Source organism: Camarhynchus parvulus, chromosome 2 (assembly GCF_901933205.1).
Source record: "Camarhynchus parvulus chromosome 2, STF_HiC, whole genome shotgun sequence".
NCBI classification, from domain to species: Eukaryota; Metazoa; Chordata; class Aves; order Passeriformes; family Thraupidae; genus Camarhynchus; species Camarhynchus parvulus.
In genome coordinates, this window is record NC_044572.1 from 81,990,725 (window position 1) to 82,007,469 (window position 16,745).

The window sequence follows — 16,745 nt, forward strand, 5'->3', positions numbered from 1 at the left end:
TAGGCCATATGTTATCTGAAATGTCAGTCTAGCTTTATTCTGGAATATTAATGGCAAGTAAAAGATTATGTAATAATGTAAAGCATGAATTCACAGAACTTCAGTCTGATGTGGTGAGAGGTTGTGTTTTTCCTTGGGAAAGTATTTTCCTAACTATGAATAAATTAAAAATTAATTATATTGATGTATATAGTTTTCTATTCCTCAGCTCTTTTCTGCCCTCTGTAAATAATTACCTGTGTGGCACAAAAGAAATATGAAAGGTATTTCAGCTAGAGCTAGTACATTTTCTTTTTTTATATTTTGCCTTTGCTGATAATTTTGAATAAGAAACAAGTCTTTAGCAAAAAGACCTTAAATATAACTTCTGGTGAAATGCACAGCCTTAAATGTCTCTTTTTCCTGTTTATAATAAATTAATATCCATTTGGTTATTTCCTCGTGGTTTGATTCAGTTACATAATGCAGCTTGGAGGGTAATTCCAGTTAACATGTTGGATATTGAAATGTATTGTTACACACAATGCCCTATTGTGGCATTAATTTCAATACTGGTTGCATTAATTTATTTCAGAGGTGCTCTTTGAACATTTGAGGCTTTTCCCTTGCCTAAATTAAATGAGGATGTATTGTCAGAATTTTACTTTGGGTTTTTTTTTTAATTGCCTTTTTTTTCCCAATGCAACAGACACAATTGCAGTGGAGTTTCATTATGTATGTATGTAAAACTTTGTATTCTGTGAAAACCTTTCAAAAAATGATAGAATTGGATATGGGTGTATGGGGCTGCGAAAAAGACAGGTTACCCTTGATCACTTGTTTCTGTCTTTTTGTCCTGATTGCACTGCAGGATCTCCTGTGCAAGTAGCAAAGATTTTCAGTTTTCCTCATGAATCTTAAGTTTTCTTTCACTACCTTTTGTTAAAGAACACTCTTGTTGATTAATGAATGGGAGACTTAGTTTATAGAATAATTTGCATGAACTGAACTGGAGAAGAACAAAGGAATTTCATGACTTTGCAAAGAGGAGAAGACGTTAGGTTTTTGTTCTTTTTTCTTTTCTTTAAATGTGGGGACATAGGGCTTTGAGACATTTGCATACCATGTGCCATTACATTACATGGCACATGGAAGGTATCCAGGGGATAAGGCACAGCCTATGTAGATTTATGAAAGGCAGGTCCTGTGTGACCAACCTGCCCTTCAATGACAAAGTGATCTGCTTACCAGATGAGGGGAAGGCTGTGGATGTTGTCTATCCAGATTTCAGAAAGGCATTTGGCACTCTCTCTTACAGCATGCTCCTTGTAAAACCGGCTTCTTGTGGCTTGGATAACTGACTCTTTGATGGCTAAAAAACTGTCTGTATGTCTGGGCAAGAGAGCTGTGGTCCTGCATCCTCTTGGTGGCTGATCACTAGCCATGTTCCCTGGGACTCCATTTTGGGGCTGGTCCTACTTAGCATCCTTGCTGATGATCTGGATGTGGAGATTGGGCGCATCCTCAGTAAATATGCAGATGACACTAAGCTGTATGGAGGTGCTGATATGCTTGAAGGTAGGAAGGCTTTTCAGAGAGACTTGGACAGACTCAGTCATTGGACGGACGACAGCTGCACAAGGTTCCATAAGGTGAAATGCTGTGTCCAGCACCTGTGTCCCAGAAGCCCCATGCAGTGCTACAGGCGGGAGGAAAAGTGGCTTGAGAGATTTTTGGCAGAAAAGGGACCTGAGGGTCCTGTTTGACCACCAGCTGAATATGAGCCAATGTGTGTCCAGGTAGTGACATCTTGGCCTGTATCAAGAGTAGCATAGCCAGGAGGACCAGGGCAGTGATTTTCACCTTATATTCAGCATTGGTGAGGCTGTACTGCACTTGAAAATCACACTGAGGTGCTGAAGCGTATCCAAAGAAGGGTAGCAAAGCTTGTGAAAAGTCTAGAGAAAATGTCTTATGAGAAATGGGTTTGTTAAGTCTTGAGAACAAGAAGCTCAGGGGGCACCTCATTCCTCTCTACAACTCCCTGAAGGAATGCTGAAGTGAAGTAGTGGCTGGTCTCTTCTGCTGCACCTGCAGAGAGAATGAAAGAAAATTGTCTTGAGCTGAAACAGGTGAGATTGAGATTAGATATCAAAATCTCTGTTATGGGGGTCAGAAATTGGAATCGTTTTCCCAGGGAGTTGGTGGAGTCATCCCTGGAGGTGTTTAAGAAGTGTTTGGATCTGAGGTTGGGTGATGTTGTTTAGTGTTCTAGGAGTTACAGTGGTAGTGCTGGGTTAGTGGTTGGACTTGGTGATGTTAAAGGTCTCTTCCAACCTTGATGATTTGATGATACTGTTGAGATTTCAAGCAGTTGGGAATGCCACATAAAGAAGAGTAGAAAATGTGAAAGATAATTCAGACAAGCATAATGGCAGGTCAAAGTTGTTAATTTTTTACAAAATGGCTAACAGAGCTTGTGGCAAAGAAGATTAAAGAATGAGAGAAGAAATGACAGTGGACCTCAGAGTGGTTCTTGGAATTATGATCTTGGATAGATAGGAGGAAATAAAACAGACTGTGAGGTGAGGTTTACAGAGTACTGTAAACCTCACCTCACAAAAATGTGGAGATTCAAACAAGTAAGTAGTCAGGAGAATTAATCAGAAGAAAATTATTAAGAGAGGGAAACAGAACTGAAGATAAGGCAGCCTACACTGGGAAATATAGAGGAGAGTGTGTCACAAAAACAATCAGAGTCTGGAACTAGGGTCCGAGTAAGGATTGTGGTTGGATAGTATAAGAAAAAAGGAAAAAAAAAGGCAGAATCATCTGCAAGTAAATGATAAAAGCATCAAGGAATGATAAGAGAATCTTTAGGGAAGTTCCTAAGATGTAACTGTATAGATGGCAATTCTAGAAATGATGAAATTAAGAAAACTGCAGCCTTAGAAGAGAAGCGTTAAGTCAAAAAAGATGCATATTAAACCCTGTTTGCTTTGCATTATTATTCAGAGTCCAGAGAGACAATGAGAATTGCCCTACCTAGGATGTACAAAATACAGAGTACAAACAGTTGATATCAAAGACAGAAAGGTTAGGAGGTTTTCAACTGTTTAAAAAAAAGGGGAGAAGAAAGGGTGCTATGATATGAGAAATGGATAGTAATCATATGGTTTTAAATATCACTGAGACTGAAAATAAGCATCCATAATAATTTGACTTAGTTTTCATTATGGATAATATAGATTCTACGATTAACAGTAATGGCTGATAAGAATCAGTTTCTAACTGCAGAGGAAACTCAAACCTCAGTATATTTGGGTTTGGGACACATCAAGCTCTCAGCAATGGTTTTAGCAAGTAGAAGTGTGGATTAAGAGTACTTTATCAAGTCAGGATGAATCTGCATGATCTGAAGATAAAGTATATGTTACAACAGAATTGTTTTCCTGTTCCTCAGATAGACTGGCTTGTCTTGTCTGCCTTAAGGTTTGTCTGCATCAATTTCCTCCATGTTTAACAAGCCACTGATGCTGAATTCTGAATCACAATGCAAAGTGAACAGCTCTGTCTGTGGAACAGCTTCATCCCTTGTAAACAGTGCTTCCTTGATTCTTTCTTTCCCCCTCTTTCTAGAATATTCTGTTCCTAGATACTTTATGCTGTGTGTCATATGTAGGTATTATTTAGAAAAGTCTCTTTGGAATTTCAATTATTCCTCCAACTTAAGCAATACTTTTACTCATCTTTTTGCATTTTTAATCAAAGTAGCAGGTGTTATTTTCACATTTTTATCCCTCTCTTTGTTCAACCACATGTGTGTAGAGGAAGGGAGACATAGTGTTCCATTAAATCAGAGAATCTCAATTTAGTAATAAACATATGTGTACAGCTCCAACAATAGAAAACTACTGCATGCTGTTGAAAGACTTACGCAAATCAACCAATTCTGTTGTGCCTGGTTGACTTTTTCTATAAATAAATGTCATAACAAAAGAATTAGATATCCTTCATGCAATTCTTAAAGGTATGTGAACTTTCAGATCAGCATGAAGATTGAACTAATTTTTGATTGACATTTTCTATTCTTTCTTCCAGGTGTGGTATAACCAAAAAGGTTTCCATTCACTGCCATCCTACTTAAATGAACTCAATAACTTCATTCTGTGGCTGAATTTACCTTCTAATGTGGATTGGAGACAGTATGGTAATAGTTTTTCTTTGTATATATTCGTATGTTTTGGAAAATAGTTTTAAAATAAAGTATAATAATTATAAGTATGAAAATTTTTTGGTTTACAGTAGGATTTCAGAGTTCAATTTCTCTGGAGGACTGTAAAATGAAAATTTTACAAAGAAAGTTTTTGTGGAGAATATAGCACACAGGAAGGTAAAATTTTAATTTAAATCTCAACATGTCATGTGAGTTCCTTACAGAGACATTCCTGCGGAATAAGCAAGTGTAAATTAGTTTGGGATGTTAGTCCCTCTGAAACTGCTGCTAGGGCTTACTTAAATAGCATGACTAAGGCACAACAGATTATGAATTTATAATTTCTTTGACACTTTGCTATATCTCCTTATATAAATATCTAGAGTAAATCCAGATTAGCCTATAAATTCACACAACAATGTGGTGTTTCACATTATTCTGTTACTCAAGGATACTGTATATCATTATTTTACAAAACAAAAGAGCAATTAATATATCTGGCATGTGAATTCTCTGAATCAGATATACTCAACTTTATAAAAATTTGTTAAAGTAAAAATTTTATGAACTGACATCTAAAAAAATGACTGCTCCCAAAGACTCAGCTGTTAACACAGATGATGTGGGTGTGGAAATCTAGTTTGAAATCAGGGCTTGATTAACTTCACAAATTTGTGTTAACTTCTATTAATTCTAGTTCCTTTCATTCTTAAAAATTCTGTTAAATAGGAATTTGGTTTAGGGAAACTTAAAAAGAGCTTTTTACCATTTTTAAGAGTTCTTGTAAAATTAGGATGGTTTTCTGTAGTGGAAAAATGATTTTAAGTGTTTTTGTAATGAAGAAAGAAGACAAAATCAATGAAAATGGGGAAGGAATCCTGAGAATCTAAAACCAGAGATTCATTAAGAAAACTTTCTGGCATGTCCAAGAAAAAAGAGTAATGGCTTGGTTTCACGATGGCTGGGGTTTCATTTTTCTAAAGGAATTATGAGAATGGATCAAAGGTAATATGTTTACACAGAAACTTTGAATGGAATGAAATCAGATATTTTAACGAAAATTTTTAATAGAAATCAATTTTTAATGAACTTTCCCTGCACTTCATGAGTCTTACTGATGCTGGCTTCTTTTTCTATACCATTAGATATCTCATTCTGGAACTTAAATGTTTGTGTACCCTTACTTTTATATCTATCATGGAGAATCAGGGTTTGCTGTCCTGCTTACACTCAGAGAAAATGATAGCTATCCCAAAGATTGTGGGAATGATTTATTTTTTGGTATTGCATGACACAGAAACACAACAAGCACAACTGTGCTTAAGAAATGCAAGTCTGGTACTGGCATCTGTACAAGTATGGGTTCATTGTATAATTGTAGCAGAATATCTTAGCTGCCTGCAGAAGTAGAGCTTAAGAACTAGAAAGTCATTTATTTATTTCTTCATCTATTGGAGAAGTGCAATGAAGATGGACTGATCATGCTCTGGAGGTATAATGCAGAGGGAAGTGTGACAGAAATCTTGGGAAGATAGGTCAAGTTACCTACCTAGATGTCTGTATATATGTATTTGTTTGTGTACTCATGTTTGTGTGTGTACACACATGTATATGTGTGTATTATTTGTGGAGACCAATATATATGTATATTCTATTTCTAAACAACAGTTTTCCAGTGCTGTGTGGATCACCTGAACTCAGTTCACTTTGATGTTTAACTTTCTCTTATTTAAGGATACTGTTCTAACAAAGAAGAGCTATTCATATGCTTTTGTTATTCAAATTGTTATGTGCAGTCCTGTAAGTCAGCAGTCAGAAGACCACATATGTGCTCCAAGACTGAAATCTATTCTTTTTGATTTTTTTTTCTTCTTCCAAACTCTGTTTATTGGCAAGGTCAGTTCTAGAATATTGCTGGAAATTGCTGTGAAGAAGCTTGTTAAGATGTTGCAGAGACATGGCTTTGTAGTTCTGCCTTGCATTAATGACATGTTATTTCACAAAACAAATTTTTTCCTGTCAACAGAATGCTTCTACATTACTTTTAAGTGATATAAAAATAATTTGGTCTTTAAAAGGGACTGCAAGGACAAAGTCCGTTCTTCCTTCACAAAAAAAAAATAATATTACTTTACAGAAAGAAGCTTACTACAGTAGAGTAGAATATTGCTATGGATGCAAACAATAGCAGCAACTATGATATTGAAACAACTTTGAGCAAGGTCAACAAGATCAACCACTTGTTTAAGTGCTCGTACAAAAGCTTTAGAAACCCTTTCACTTTGCAGTGATATCCTGTGCGTATTTCTTGAACATGAACCCAGTAGGAGTTCTCCCAAGATCTTTAGAGGAGGGAAGAGCCATTACAGACCACATGCTGAGTTCTACCTGCTTTGCCCACAAGGACAGATCCAGTAACTTTCAATGGAGATCAGTGGCACTAGTCCAAGTTTGTGAAAGGTTTTGATACAAAGGAGCTGAGCAGGAGGCTAATTGCTTTTATCTAATGTGTTTTCTGCAGTCATGAGGATACAGAGAATATAGACTTATGATTTGGTATGAAAGTTTGAAGGAAAAAATTTACCCAAGAGCATAGAGGACATATGCTGCCTTGCCCTGGTTTATATCTCTAGGGATTTATATATGTTCAAAAAGCTTTGAAAAGATATATTACTTTTTGTTCTGTCAGTCCAAGATACTGAATCTTCAGCATGCAGCAGCAGGAAATTATATCTATTTAGTGATTAAAAATCAGTCTTTTTTGCTATTGTGTAATCTGATCTTCAAATACTTTCTCTGCAAGTATAGAGATTTCTCCCGTCTCTTAACAATTTGGGATTATTGGTAAATTTCTCTGTGAGGATGCTTGGAAAGTTACAATGTTTGTTTCTTGTAGTTTTCATGTAAATAGTGATGTGTCTGTTGAAGAAAATGTGTGTGCCCAGCTGGAGGTGCTCATAACTAGATAGAGAAACAGAAATTGGCCCAATCAGTTTATGTCAGTTTAGTGTCGTAGGTGGATCAGATGTCTCTTTTGGAACAGCAGTTCAGTAATACTTCTTGTATAAAAATATATAATTTTCTCTGTCATGTGGATATTCACCCCTACCTTCATCATCATGAAAGTCTCATCCCATTGTGGGAAAAAGTCATCTGTCTCAACTGTGGAAGAAATCAAATGCATTCTGTTTTCTAGAGGGTTATAAATTCAGTGACAGATGATAAAAATGAATATGTTAATAGACAGTTTTAAAAAAAAATTAGTAAAACTCTTCAACAATGAAAGTAAGATATGCTGGATTTTTGTCCAAACTCTTCACCTTTGACTGTTATTCAAGCTTATATAAATGATGTTTTCTAATCTTTTTCTGAAATGCTGCATTCTTGCAACTAAGTAATGTAATTGTGAGCACATAAAAATGCAATAATGAAGTAAGAAGAATAAAAAACTTAAAGGCAATATTTTTTGCTTAAGCTTAAGAAAGAAATTTTGATCAAGTAAAAATGTTATTTTTCACACCTAGTTGTATAATATTGAGTCAGAATGTGGTTATTATGCTGGAGTATAGGAGAAGGACTATAATCTCACTCTTAGGGTAAGACTATATAAAGAAAAAAGGAGTGGTTGTCATCTATAATTTTGCCTGTAAAGTAGAGCGGTCAAAAAAGTTCTTACATCATTGTTCAAAGAACAAAATATCTCAGTATAGAAGGGCCTTTTGCAATGCAGCTGCCCCGTCATAGGATTCATACCGAAGTCATTGATTTCTTAAAAAAGCTTTCCTACTAGGATTCATTGTAGCTTTCATGTAGCATCCTCATTTATTTCAGATTCAAATCTTCAAAAGAGCAGAAGGGATCAAGGCAGTCATTTTCAACTGAATTTTTGGTGGAAAGTGGCTGTAAAGTTTCCTGAATGCTTTGCAAATTATAACTTTAAACCTTATTACAAAGAAAACTGTGAAATGGCCTTTAGATGTAACCTTCTTAACCATGTCTAGTTAGTGGGGGAAACTAAAATAGAAACCATTAATGATGGTGCTGCCTGTGAAATCCTCCATATCAATTGTAATTTTATATATATATATATATATATATATATATATATATATATATATATACTACCTCAATTTTTCTAATACATAATATTTTATTTAATCTGAAATAAAATGTCTTGAATAAGGAAAGCTAGATTGGTCTTCTATTCAAGTCTGCCACAATCAGGGTATTTAGAATCAGTAGCACAGATCTAAGCTGATTTATGTATGCAAGATTCAGCTTGATGTTACAGACAGTTTACAAAGGAGTGCAAAGAGACACACCCAAAATACATTGCAGAACCAGAAAATATACCTAAGGACAACTCTGACTAATCTACAGTGATGGCATACAAGCTTGAAGACCTTTAAGGTTTTTTCAATCTAGATTTCTCCAACTGATATTGAAAAAGTATTGCTGGGTTCATATCACTTTCCTCATTTTTACTGAAAAAATGCAGATTTTGAAGTATATTTATATGGAAAGTTGCACCCAAGTGGGATGGACTGGACTACCAATGTCTTCTGTTCCTTATCATGTACAGTATGGAAACATCCAACTCTAAAGTTATGCCAAATTGTGCATGCCTTTATTTTCTGACAGAGGCTCAGTGTGTGTAGATGTGAGGTAAAAGATCTGGAGCACTTTCTCTTGAAGGCACAGATTGAAGACTATTAGTAAGATGTTGATATAGGGGAAGGTGTCCTGAGTTGTGCAGCTCCTGAATGGCAACAGGGCAGGATGCAGAATGTTTACAGCAAGCTTGTCGAATGTGAATTCATTTTCCTTTTTCCTATGAGCTTTCCTATCCAGAATGAAGAGGTATAGTATTTTATTGTACAAGATGTTACAATCCTTCTAATATTTTATGACGAATTTATTTCACTAGGTTAGGAATGTCTTTTTAACAAGTTAGAATCTAAAATTTGTTTAATCAAGAACAAGGTAAGGAAAGGAGTAGGATTGTTCCACCTGGAAGAGAGAATACAAAAGGGAAATCATACAGGAGCTAATGGAGGTACAATAAATAGTTTACTGCTTCTTCTACTATTAAGCATGTAGCATGGGGCTCCTAGTGTCATTTTCAAAGTAAATACACTCTCCTGCTTAGGTCCCAGCTGTGCTACTCCTGAAATTTATAGTTAAACTGTAAAGTTCTGACTACCTCCCACCTCTTTTTTCCATAGTAATGTGACTTGCAGGACTGATAAAAATGCCTTTGTTCTCAGTTGTATAAAAAAAACAAAGTCTTTTGTCAAGCAATACAAGAGATGACAACTGAGCCCTTTAATGAATTACAAAAGTGAGGGAGAAAAAAAGACACACCAAAAATGTAGTTAACTATAGGCAAAACAACAGAGAAAAGAAAGAAAGAGAAGCTTCATAGCTGAAAAAAAAGCTGAGAAAATATATTCCCATTCCTGAATTGCTTTTGCTTGGTTTTGGAAAGGTTGGAAGGAGTGTCTGTTACAATTTTTCACCTCTGCCCATAAAAAAGCCTAAGTGATCACTGTAAAAAGAATGTGACCAACTGCATGCTGAGGACATAGATGAAGGATGTTTTAAGGATGATAAAGAAAGTTTTTGTTGTGATTAAGCCAGGAGAATATAAGGGCAATCTGCAGATGTGGAAGACATAATTTTTATACTGAGAAATTTCTGAAAAGGAGCAGAGAGAGTTAGTGCTGAATCATATCATATTTGGTGTTATTGCCTAACTTGCTTTTCCCTAGTGAATACAGATATGGTAAAATTTGCCCTGAGGGCTGTTCACACAAGGCTTGTAAGTACAGTCCTTAAAAAAAATCCTTGCATAAACACCAGAAGCATCTGTTTAATAGTAGCTTTATAATTTAGAACTTCTTAGTTTATCTCTCATTTATAGTTTTTAAGTCCTCAAACGTGGCAGATAGTTTTCAACTTCATGAGCCTCATTATAGCAGCTTTGCATAGTAAGAAGGCATATAAAGGCAAGAAAGTATCAATAAGTACATTTTGCATCATTTTAACTGCTGTATTGGGACAGAGATATGTGTAAAAAAGGATGGTCTAGGTGGTTAGAAGAAATGTAGGAAGGGATAGAGGTTATAAAAGTACATGGAATCGTTTTTTAAATAAAAAAATACATATACTAGCAAATACCATATATTAATTCTGTCGGTTTGTTCTGGCATTTGAAAATAAATTATAACTTATTTCTGGAGTTCAAGGGAACTATTTTCCTCCATGAGTTACAGGCCAGTTTGTTGGCTCTATCCAAAAATCATCTTTTTTTTTGCCAGTGGGGTGAAGAAATCATTATACTAATAAAGTATCAAATTCAGAGATTGTCATGCCCCAGACTAATTGAAGAAACTTAAAATACTGAATGAAAGACAAGAATTACATTTAATGCAGTGGCAGAATTTTGAATTCTAAACACAACTGAACTTATTTTAGCAGTCATACTTTTCTTACTTGTAGCCACAACCTTGTGAAATTTAATTTCAGTTGTGAGTGTAAATTAAAAGAAAATGTAATCCTTTGTTTCATCTACATGATTTGAATGGAAATTGACTGTCAAAAATGTTTGCTGCTCTTAAGATGTGTGATTAGTTTTTGTGATTATTCCATAGAAGGAAGTTAATTCAGTGTAACAGACTTTTGATTTGTATTGTATGATACAATACTGCAAGGAGCATTATACTATTTAATGTCATGAGTTTTTATTTTCCCCTGCAATTATCTTTTTTTCACGGTTTCCCTTTATTCTGCATGTTAATAGAAAAGAAAGTTAAAGCAGTGCAGTTCTGCATATGGAACCCAAGTCAACTGCTGTAGATTTTTGTTTAATAACAATGCAGTAATCTGAAAGTTTTGTTAGCTCCCCCCGAGATCTTGCTGCCAGGCAAGGAAGGGAATTGTCCTGCTCTGCTCTGCACTGGAGTGGCCTCACCTTAAACACTATATACAGTTTTGGATGCCACAATACAAAAAGACATTAAGCTATTAGAGAGCACCCAAAGGAAGTCCACAAGGATGGTGAAGGGCTTGGAGGGGATGTGTTATGAGAACCAGATGAGGTCACTTGGTTTGCTCAGCCTGGAGAAGGAGAAATTAAAGGGAGACCTCATTGCAGTCTTCAGCATACTCACAGGGGGAAGTGGAGAGGCAGGTACTGATTCCTTCACTCTTGTGACCAGTGACAGGACTTGAGGAATTGCCTGAAATTGACCCAGGAGAGGTTTAGGTTTGATATCCTAAAGGAAAATAGGGTGGGTGGGCACTGAAGAGGATCACCAGGGAAGTGGTCAGAGCAGCAGCCTGACAGAGTTCAAGAAGGGTTTGGACAATGCTCTCAGGAACCTGGTGTGGCTCTTGGGGTGCCCTGTACAGGGCCAGGAGTTGGATCTAATGATCCTGGTGGGTCCCATCCAATTCTGCATATTTTATGATTATTTCTTCTAATATGCCCACTTTTATTCAATCATTCGAGAAGCCTAGAAAAACTTTCTGGGAACTAAGCAAAACTTTTTTTCTGTCATGCTACTTCTCCTTTACATAAATGGAAATTCCATGGTTCCAGTGGGGAAAAAATTTTCTTTGATATGCCTGTTTTGCTTCAGAACAAATAGCAGCAATAGTTTAAAAAATTAATGCTTTAAAAGAAAAACAAAGGAAAATTTTAAACAGTCCCTGAAGGTGCATGACATGAAAGACTTCTACAAATAGCAAGGTATCTACTAGTGATACATCAAAATGTTATTGGCTTGAATCTTCTTTTGTTTTTCTAACTACCATTGGGCTTCAGTGTACTGCATTTAGCTGTTATTTGAAAAATCTTTACCTTGTACAAATTTTGTGTGAGCTAATCATCATCCTGTTTTTCAGCTTTTTACCATGCAGTGACTTAGGGATGTTTAGATTACTTTGGCTTGAAGATGAGAAATGAAAAATTAAAAGGGCAAAATAAATGTGTGCTTAGTCAAATTTCACCTGTTACTAGAATGAAGATTTTTTGTCGTCTTTATGCAACTGGACTTTAATAAATTCAATTAAATGGTGCCCCTCAGAGTCAATGTAAGGCTACCAATAATTTATATCTTTTCCAAACTTACTGGAAAAATTATAATTGCTGTTAGGACTAAGCTTTGTTGTTAGGACTTCTTTGTTTTAATTTGGAACAGCATAGATTTATTTAGACACTAATCAAATAATGCTGATGTCATGGTTTAACTTCAGGCCCACTTACACAGCCACATCCTGCCCCAGTGGTGTGTGAGAGAGAATATTAGAAGTGATAAAACTCATGGGTTAGGATAAAGGCAGTTTAATAAGTAGGAAAAAAGCCACACACACACAAGCAAAGCAAAGCAAGGGATTCATTCACCCTTTCCTGTGGTCAGGAAGGTGCTCAGCCATTCCCAGGAGAGCAGAGCCCCATCATGCCTAACACTGATTGAGGAAGGGAAGCATCATCACTCCACACATCCCTCCCATTCCTCATTCTTCCCCTGTGCTACAGGCTGAGCAGGATGCCATATGGTATGGAGTGTCCCTTTGGTCAGTCAGGGTCAGCTGTCCCACTGTGACCCCTCCCGACTCCCTGTGCACCCCTATTCTCCTCACTGGTGGAGTGGCGGAGGAGCAGAAAATATCTTGGCTCCAAGGGCTGCTCAGCAATAGCAGCACAAACATCCCTGTGTTATCTACATTTTTTCCAGCACAAATCTAAAATGTACCCCCACACCAGCTACTGTGGAGAAAATTAATTCCATCCAGCACAAAACCAGCACAGCTGGCACATCTGTCAGGCACACCTGCAGAGATAAGTCACAAACAGCATCAAGTCCGGTGGAATGGCAACTTTTGCAGCAACAATGTTTTTGCATCTTCACCCCCCCACAAATTTTCTTCTTTTGCTTGGAAAGAAAAGAAGCAAAAAGACACAGTGTTTGTTCATAAACTACCTTCCAATTCCAAAGTTAATTTTGCTAGATTGCTACAGGTTGGTTGCACCAAGAACCAAAATAAGCCTAAGATTTCATTGCCTGCTCAGGATTTTTCAAGGTCTCCCAAACTAGGCACATTTTTAATGTAGAGCTCTACAGTTTCAATCAAAGGTGTGACTTTTTTTCCTTTTGTGAGCTTAGCTTAACAGTTTTTCTCAGCAAAACATCTGTTATCTAAAAATTGCTGAAAGATCTAATCTAAAATCTAAATCAAGTGTATAAATTGCAGTAACAATCTACCTTACTCCAGAAGATTAGGTATATGAACAAATTCTACTTTAGGTTTTGTATTTGGTCTCTTCTGTGATGTAGATTCTGTAGCAATATACCGCATTTTTGAATCAATTTCCCAAATTCAGAACACAGAAAAGCACTACTACTTATGTTTATTCATTAGTTTTTAGTGCTTCCAGACTCTGGAAATCACTCAGTGGGAGACAGTGTTTGGTATTTGACCTCTTTCTTTTGATTACTAAATATTTAGCCTTTTTATTCATACATGTAACGAGTGTTAACAGTGTACTCCAGAACTTGAAGTCCTTATTAAGATTTACTATTTCATGATTTATTTTTCTTTTCACAGGGATAACACTCTACAGCCAACCATATGGAGGAGCCTTGTTGGATGAGGACAAAATGTGAGCAAACCCTTGAAAGGTTTCACAGCAGCAATCAGCAGACAATCAAAACCATCAATTAAATAAGACTATATGTTTCCTGGAATAGATGCTGTGAATTGAAAGACACAATTCAGTTGTACTGAGTGAAGCATTTTTTAGCGTGGTCTGTCTGTAAAGTCCACTGTTTATACCAAAAATAGTTGCAGTATTTTGTAAAGAAAAATACTGAATTTATGCTGGTTGTGTCATAAGTTTTAAACAGGGTAGCTTTTTCAAATGATTTTGAGGGTTTAAATTATAGTTTTCTGTAAAGGGGATATATTTGCATAAGCTTCACTTTACAACTCAGACACATGCTGTGCTTTGTAACTCATCTATAGTTTTGTAACTTAACGCATCTTGTTCCTATTCTTTAATTAGATGTTGACAGTGGAGAGACATTGTGTCCCTGCTCATTGCAGGGTGTTGGAACTAGAGGACCTTTAAGGTTCCTTCCAACCCAAACCATTCTGTGATTCTGTGGTGTTTGCCGTCAGGATTAAGGTCCTAATGTCTAGTGTTTGGTGAGAGGTTGGCCTGAAAAATGCTAGCATTTGAGGGGTTTTCCCCATTGTGTTTTCATTGCACTATTTTGCATTTTACCCTAGAATGGAGAATGTTCGTCAGTGTGGGGTAGCACTGTGTATCATGCTGGGTTTCTCCATCCTTACTGCATCCATTGGAACTGCCATAGTGAAGGACAGAGTATCTGGGACAAAACGCTTGCAACACATTACAGGCCTGGGTTACAAAACTTACTGGCTTGCGAACTTCTGCTGTGATATGGTATGTATTGTGTGAGGCAGCATGTGCTCAGGTATGCACTTTAGGATACTTTCTTATAAATGAGCAAAAGGAGTTATGGTCACAAGACAATGAATGAGATTGAATTGTGCACTGACAGCTCTTGGCTGACATGCTGACAAACATTAAGACACCATTCCTACTTTAATGTGGCAGGGATTGTGTTCCTTGCTTCCCAAAGTTGAATTGTAAATTATTTTTTTTATTTGCTGGCTTTAACTATGTGCACTATTTTACAAATAAAAGGAAATTGGCTAATAAGCCTAGACAGAAAGAGGCTTCCACATAGCAGCTCATAGCAGGAAGTTCTATGCTTTGAATTTTGCCATGCACCGGCAAAACCTCACAATTTAGTGGAGAAAACTGACAATACTAGTCATCTTCTTTAAGGGATAATTATGTTATGTGTTGTTGTGAATAATATGAGAGATAGTTATGATTAGTACCTTTTATTTGTGTCAAACACTGGAAGAGGCAGCTGAAGGAAGTGGTGGAGTCACCATCCCTGGAAGTATTTAAAAGCCATATAGATATGGCACTGAGGGACATGGTTTAGTGGTGGACTTGGCAGTGCTGGATTAATGGTTGGACCTGATGTTCTTAAGGTCCTTTCCAACATTTAGGTTGGATTCTATGACACCCTGGTCAGGAACAGAAATTTTTGGAACACCGTTTTCATTTAGACCGTTCTAATTCTGAAGCATTAGATCTTCACCCATCCATGCTTGAAATCAGAATTTTCACACTTGAGCAATCTTGGGGTAAGAGCACATTTTTCCAAACGTTATTTACTTGGGCAGTCAATCTTTTTGCTGCTGCTTCAGATAAGAAGGCTTGGTTAAAAACAGTCCTTCATCATTTGGTTTCTCCTTGTGAGCAAAGTCAACTCCTCATTATTTTCTGCCAATCTCTCAAAATGTTCTTACAAATTCAACACAGTACTGCATGATCAATCATGATGTGGGAAAGAATAGACATTACTTGAAATGCTAATTGTGCTACAGATCATTAAAGGAACACTGAACACATGAATATATGAACTGTCAAATTTTAAATCCCTCCACATATTTTAAATATTACAGGCTGTGTCCTGTATTACTGGTAGCAGAATCTTTACTAGGCCTGCAGAAGTATTTGATTTATGAAATTGCTCTCATGAGAATCAGGCTGTTCTTACTGTATTTATAGGCATGAATGATATTCATTACTATGTTCAACAAATGGAAAAAGTGTAAGTGCTAGGAAAATTCAAAGAGAAATAAAGACATTTTGTTCAGATTAAGCTTGTGTCACTGGGGTGTGGAATTAAAGCTGTTTAAAACTGTTTTGTTGTACATGCACAACTTCTGTAATATACCATGATTTCAGGGTAAGATTTCCAATAGAATTTGATTTTAACATTATTGATTTATTTCTAGACAGAAGCTCCAGGTCTATTGAAAAATACTGGGACTCAAATGCATTGTGACTTTTCTAAAATATTTTTAAACAGCTTCAGGATAACTGAATCATATATCTATAGGTGGTATGCTATGATACTTGTATATGGCAAAGAAAAGGTACACTGTGAATGAGAACATTGCATCCATCTACATTTTACTCCATTGCCCTTCTCTAAAAAAAAAGTATGTTTTCCCAGTAGCAAAGACATGGTGGCCTCTGGTTTAATTTGGAACAGGTTTTCCCTGTACTTCAGTATGAAAGCCTAATTTTAACAGTATGTTGTTCTTCTACACTGAATATTTAGCTAGACCTTGATTTGTAGCCTCTATTGCAGTTGTATCTCAGAATCTCAGTTCTATTAGGTTAAAGCTAAAATTACATAAGCAGAAATGGAGGCAGTCAGCGCCTAGTGAGTGAGCTCAGGTTCAGTGCACAGAGCAGGCAGACACTGAGAATGGAGCTGAGCACAGGTCTCCACATTCTGATGTTGTTATTTGCAAGCAGAACCCCTCTCTCTTAAATACTTGGATATGAATCTCCTGTACCAATCCCACCTTGCAACCCTTAAGTATTGGTTGCCATTATGTCAAGAGACTAAAGAGAGAAACTGCTTTC

General features: G+C 36.4%; 1 protein-coding gene across 1 annotated transcript in view; it reads left to right on the forward strand.

Moving 5' to 3' along the window:
- The window catches only part of ABCA13 (ATP binding cassette subfamily A member 13), a 169,957-nt gene that overhangs the window by 106,055 nt on the left and 47,157 nt on the right, over positions 1-16,745 (forward strand). Inside the window, 3 exon segments of the mRNA XM_030964165.1 lie at positions 4,081-4,189; positions 13,808-13,862; positions 14,492-14,669. Of these exon segments, the coding sequence (XP_030820025.1) occupies positions 4,081-4,189; positions 13,808-13,862; positions 14,492-14,669 (342 nt within the window).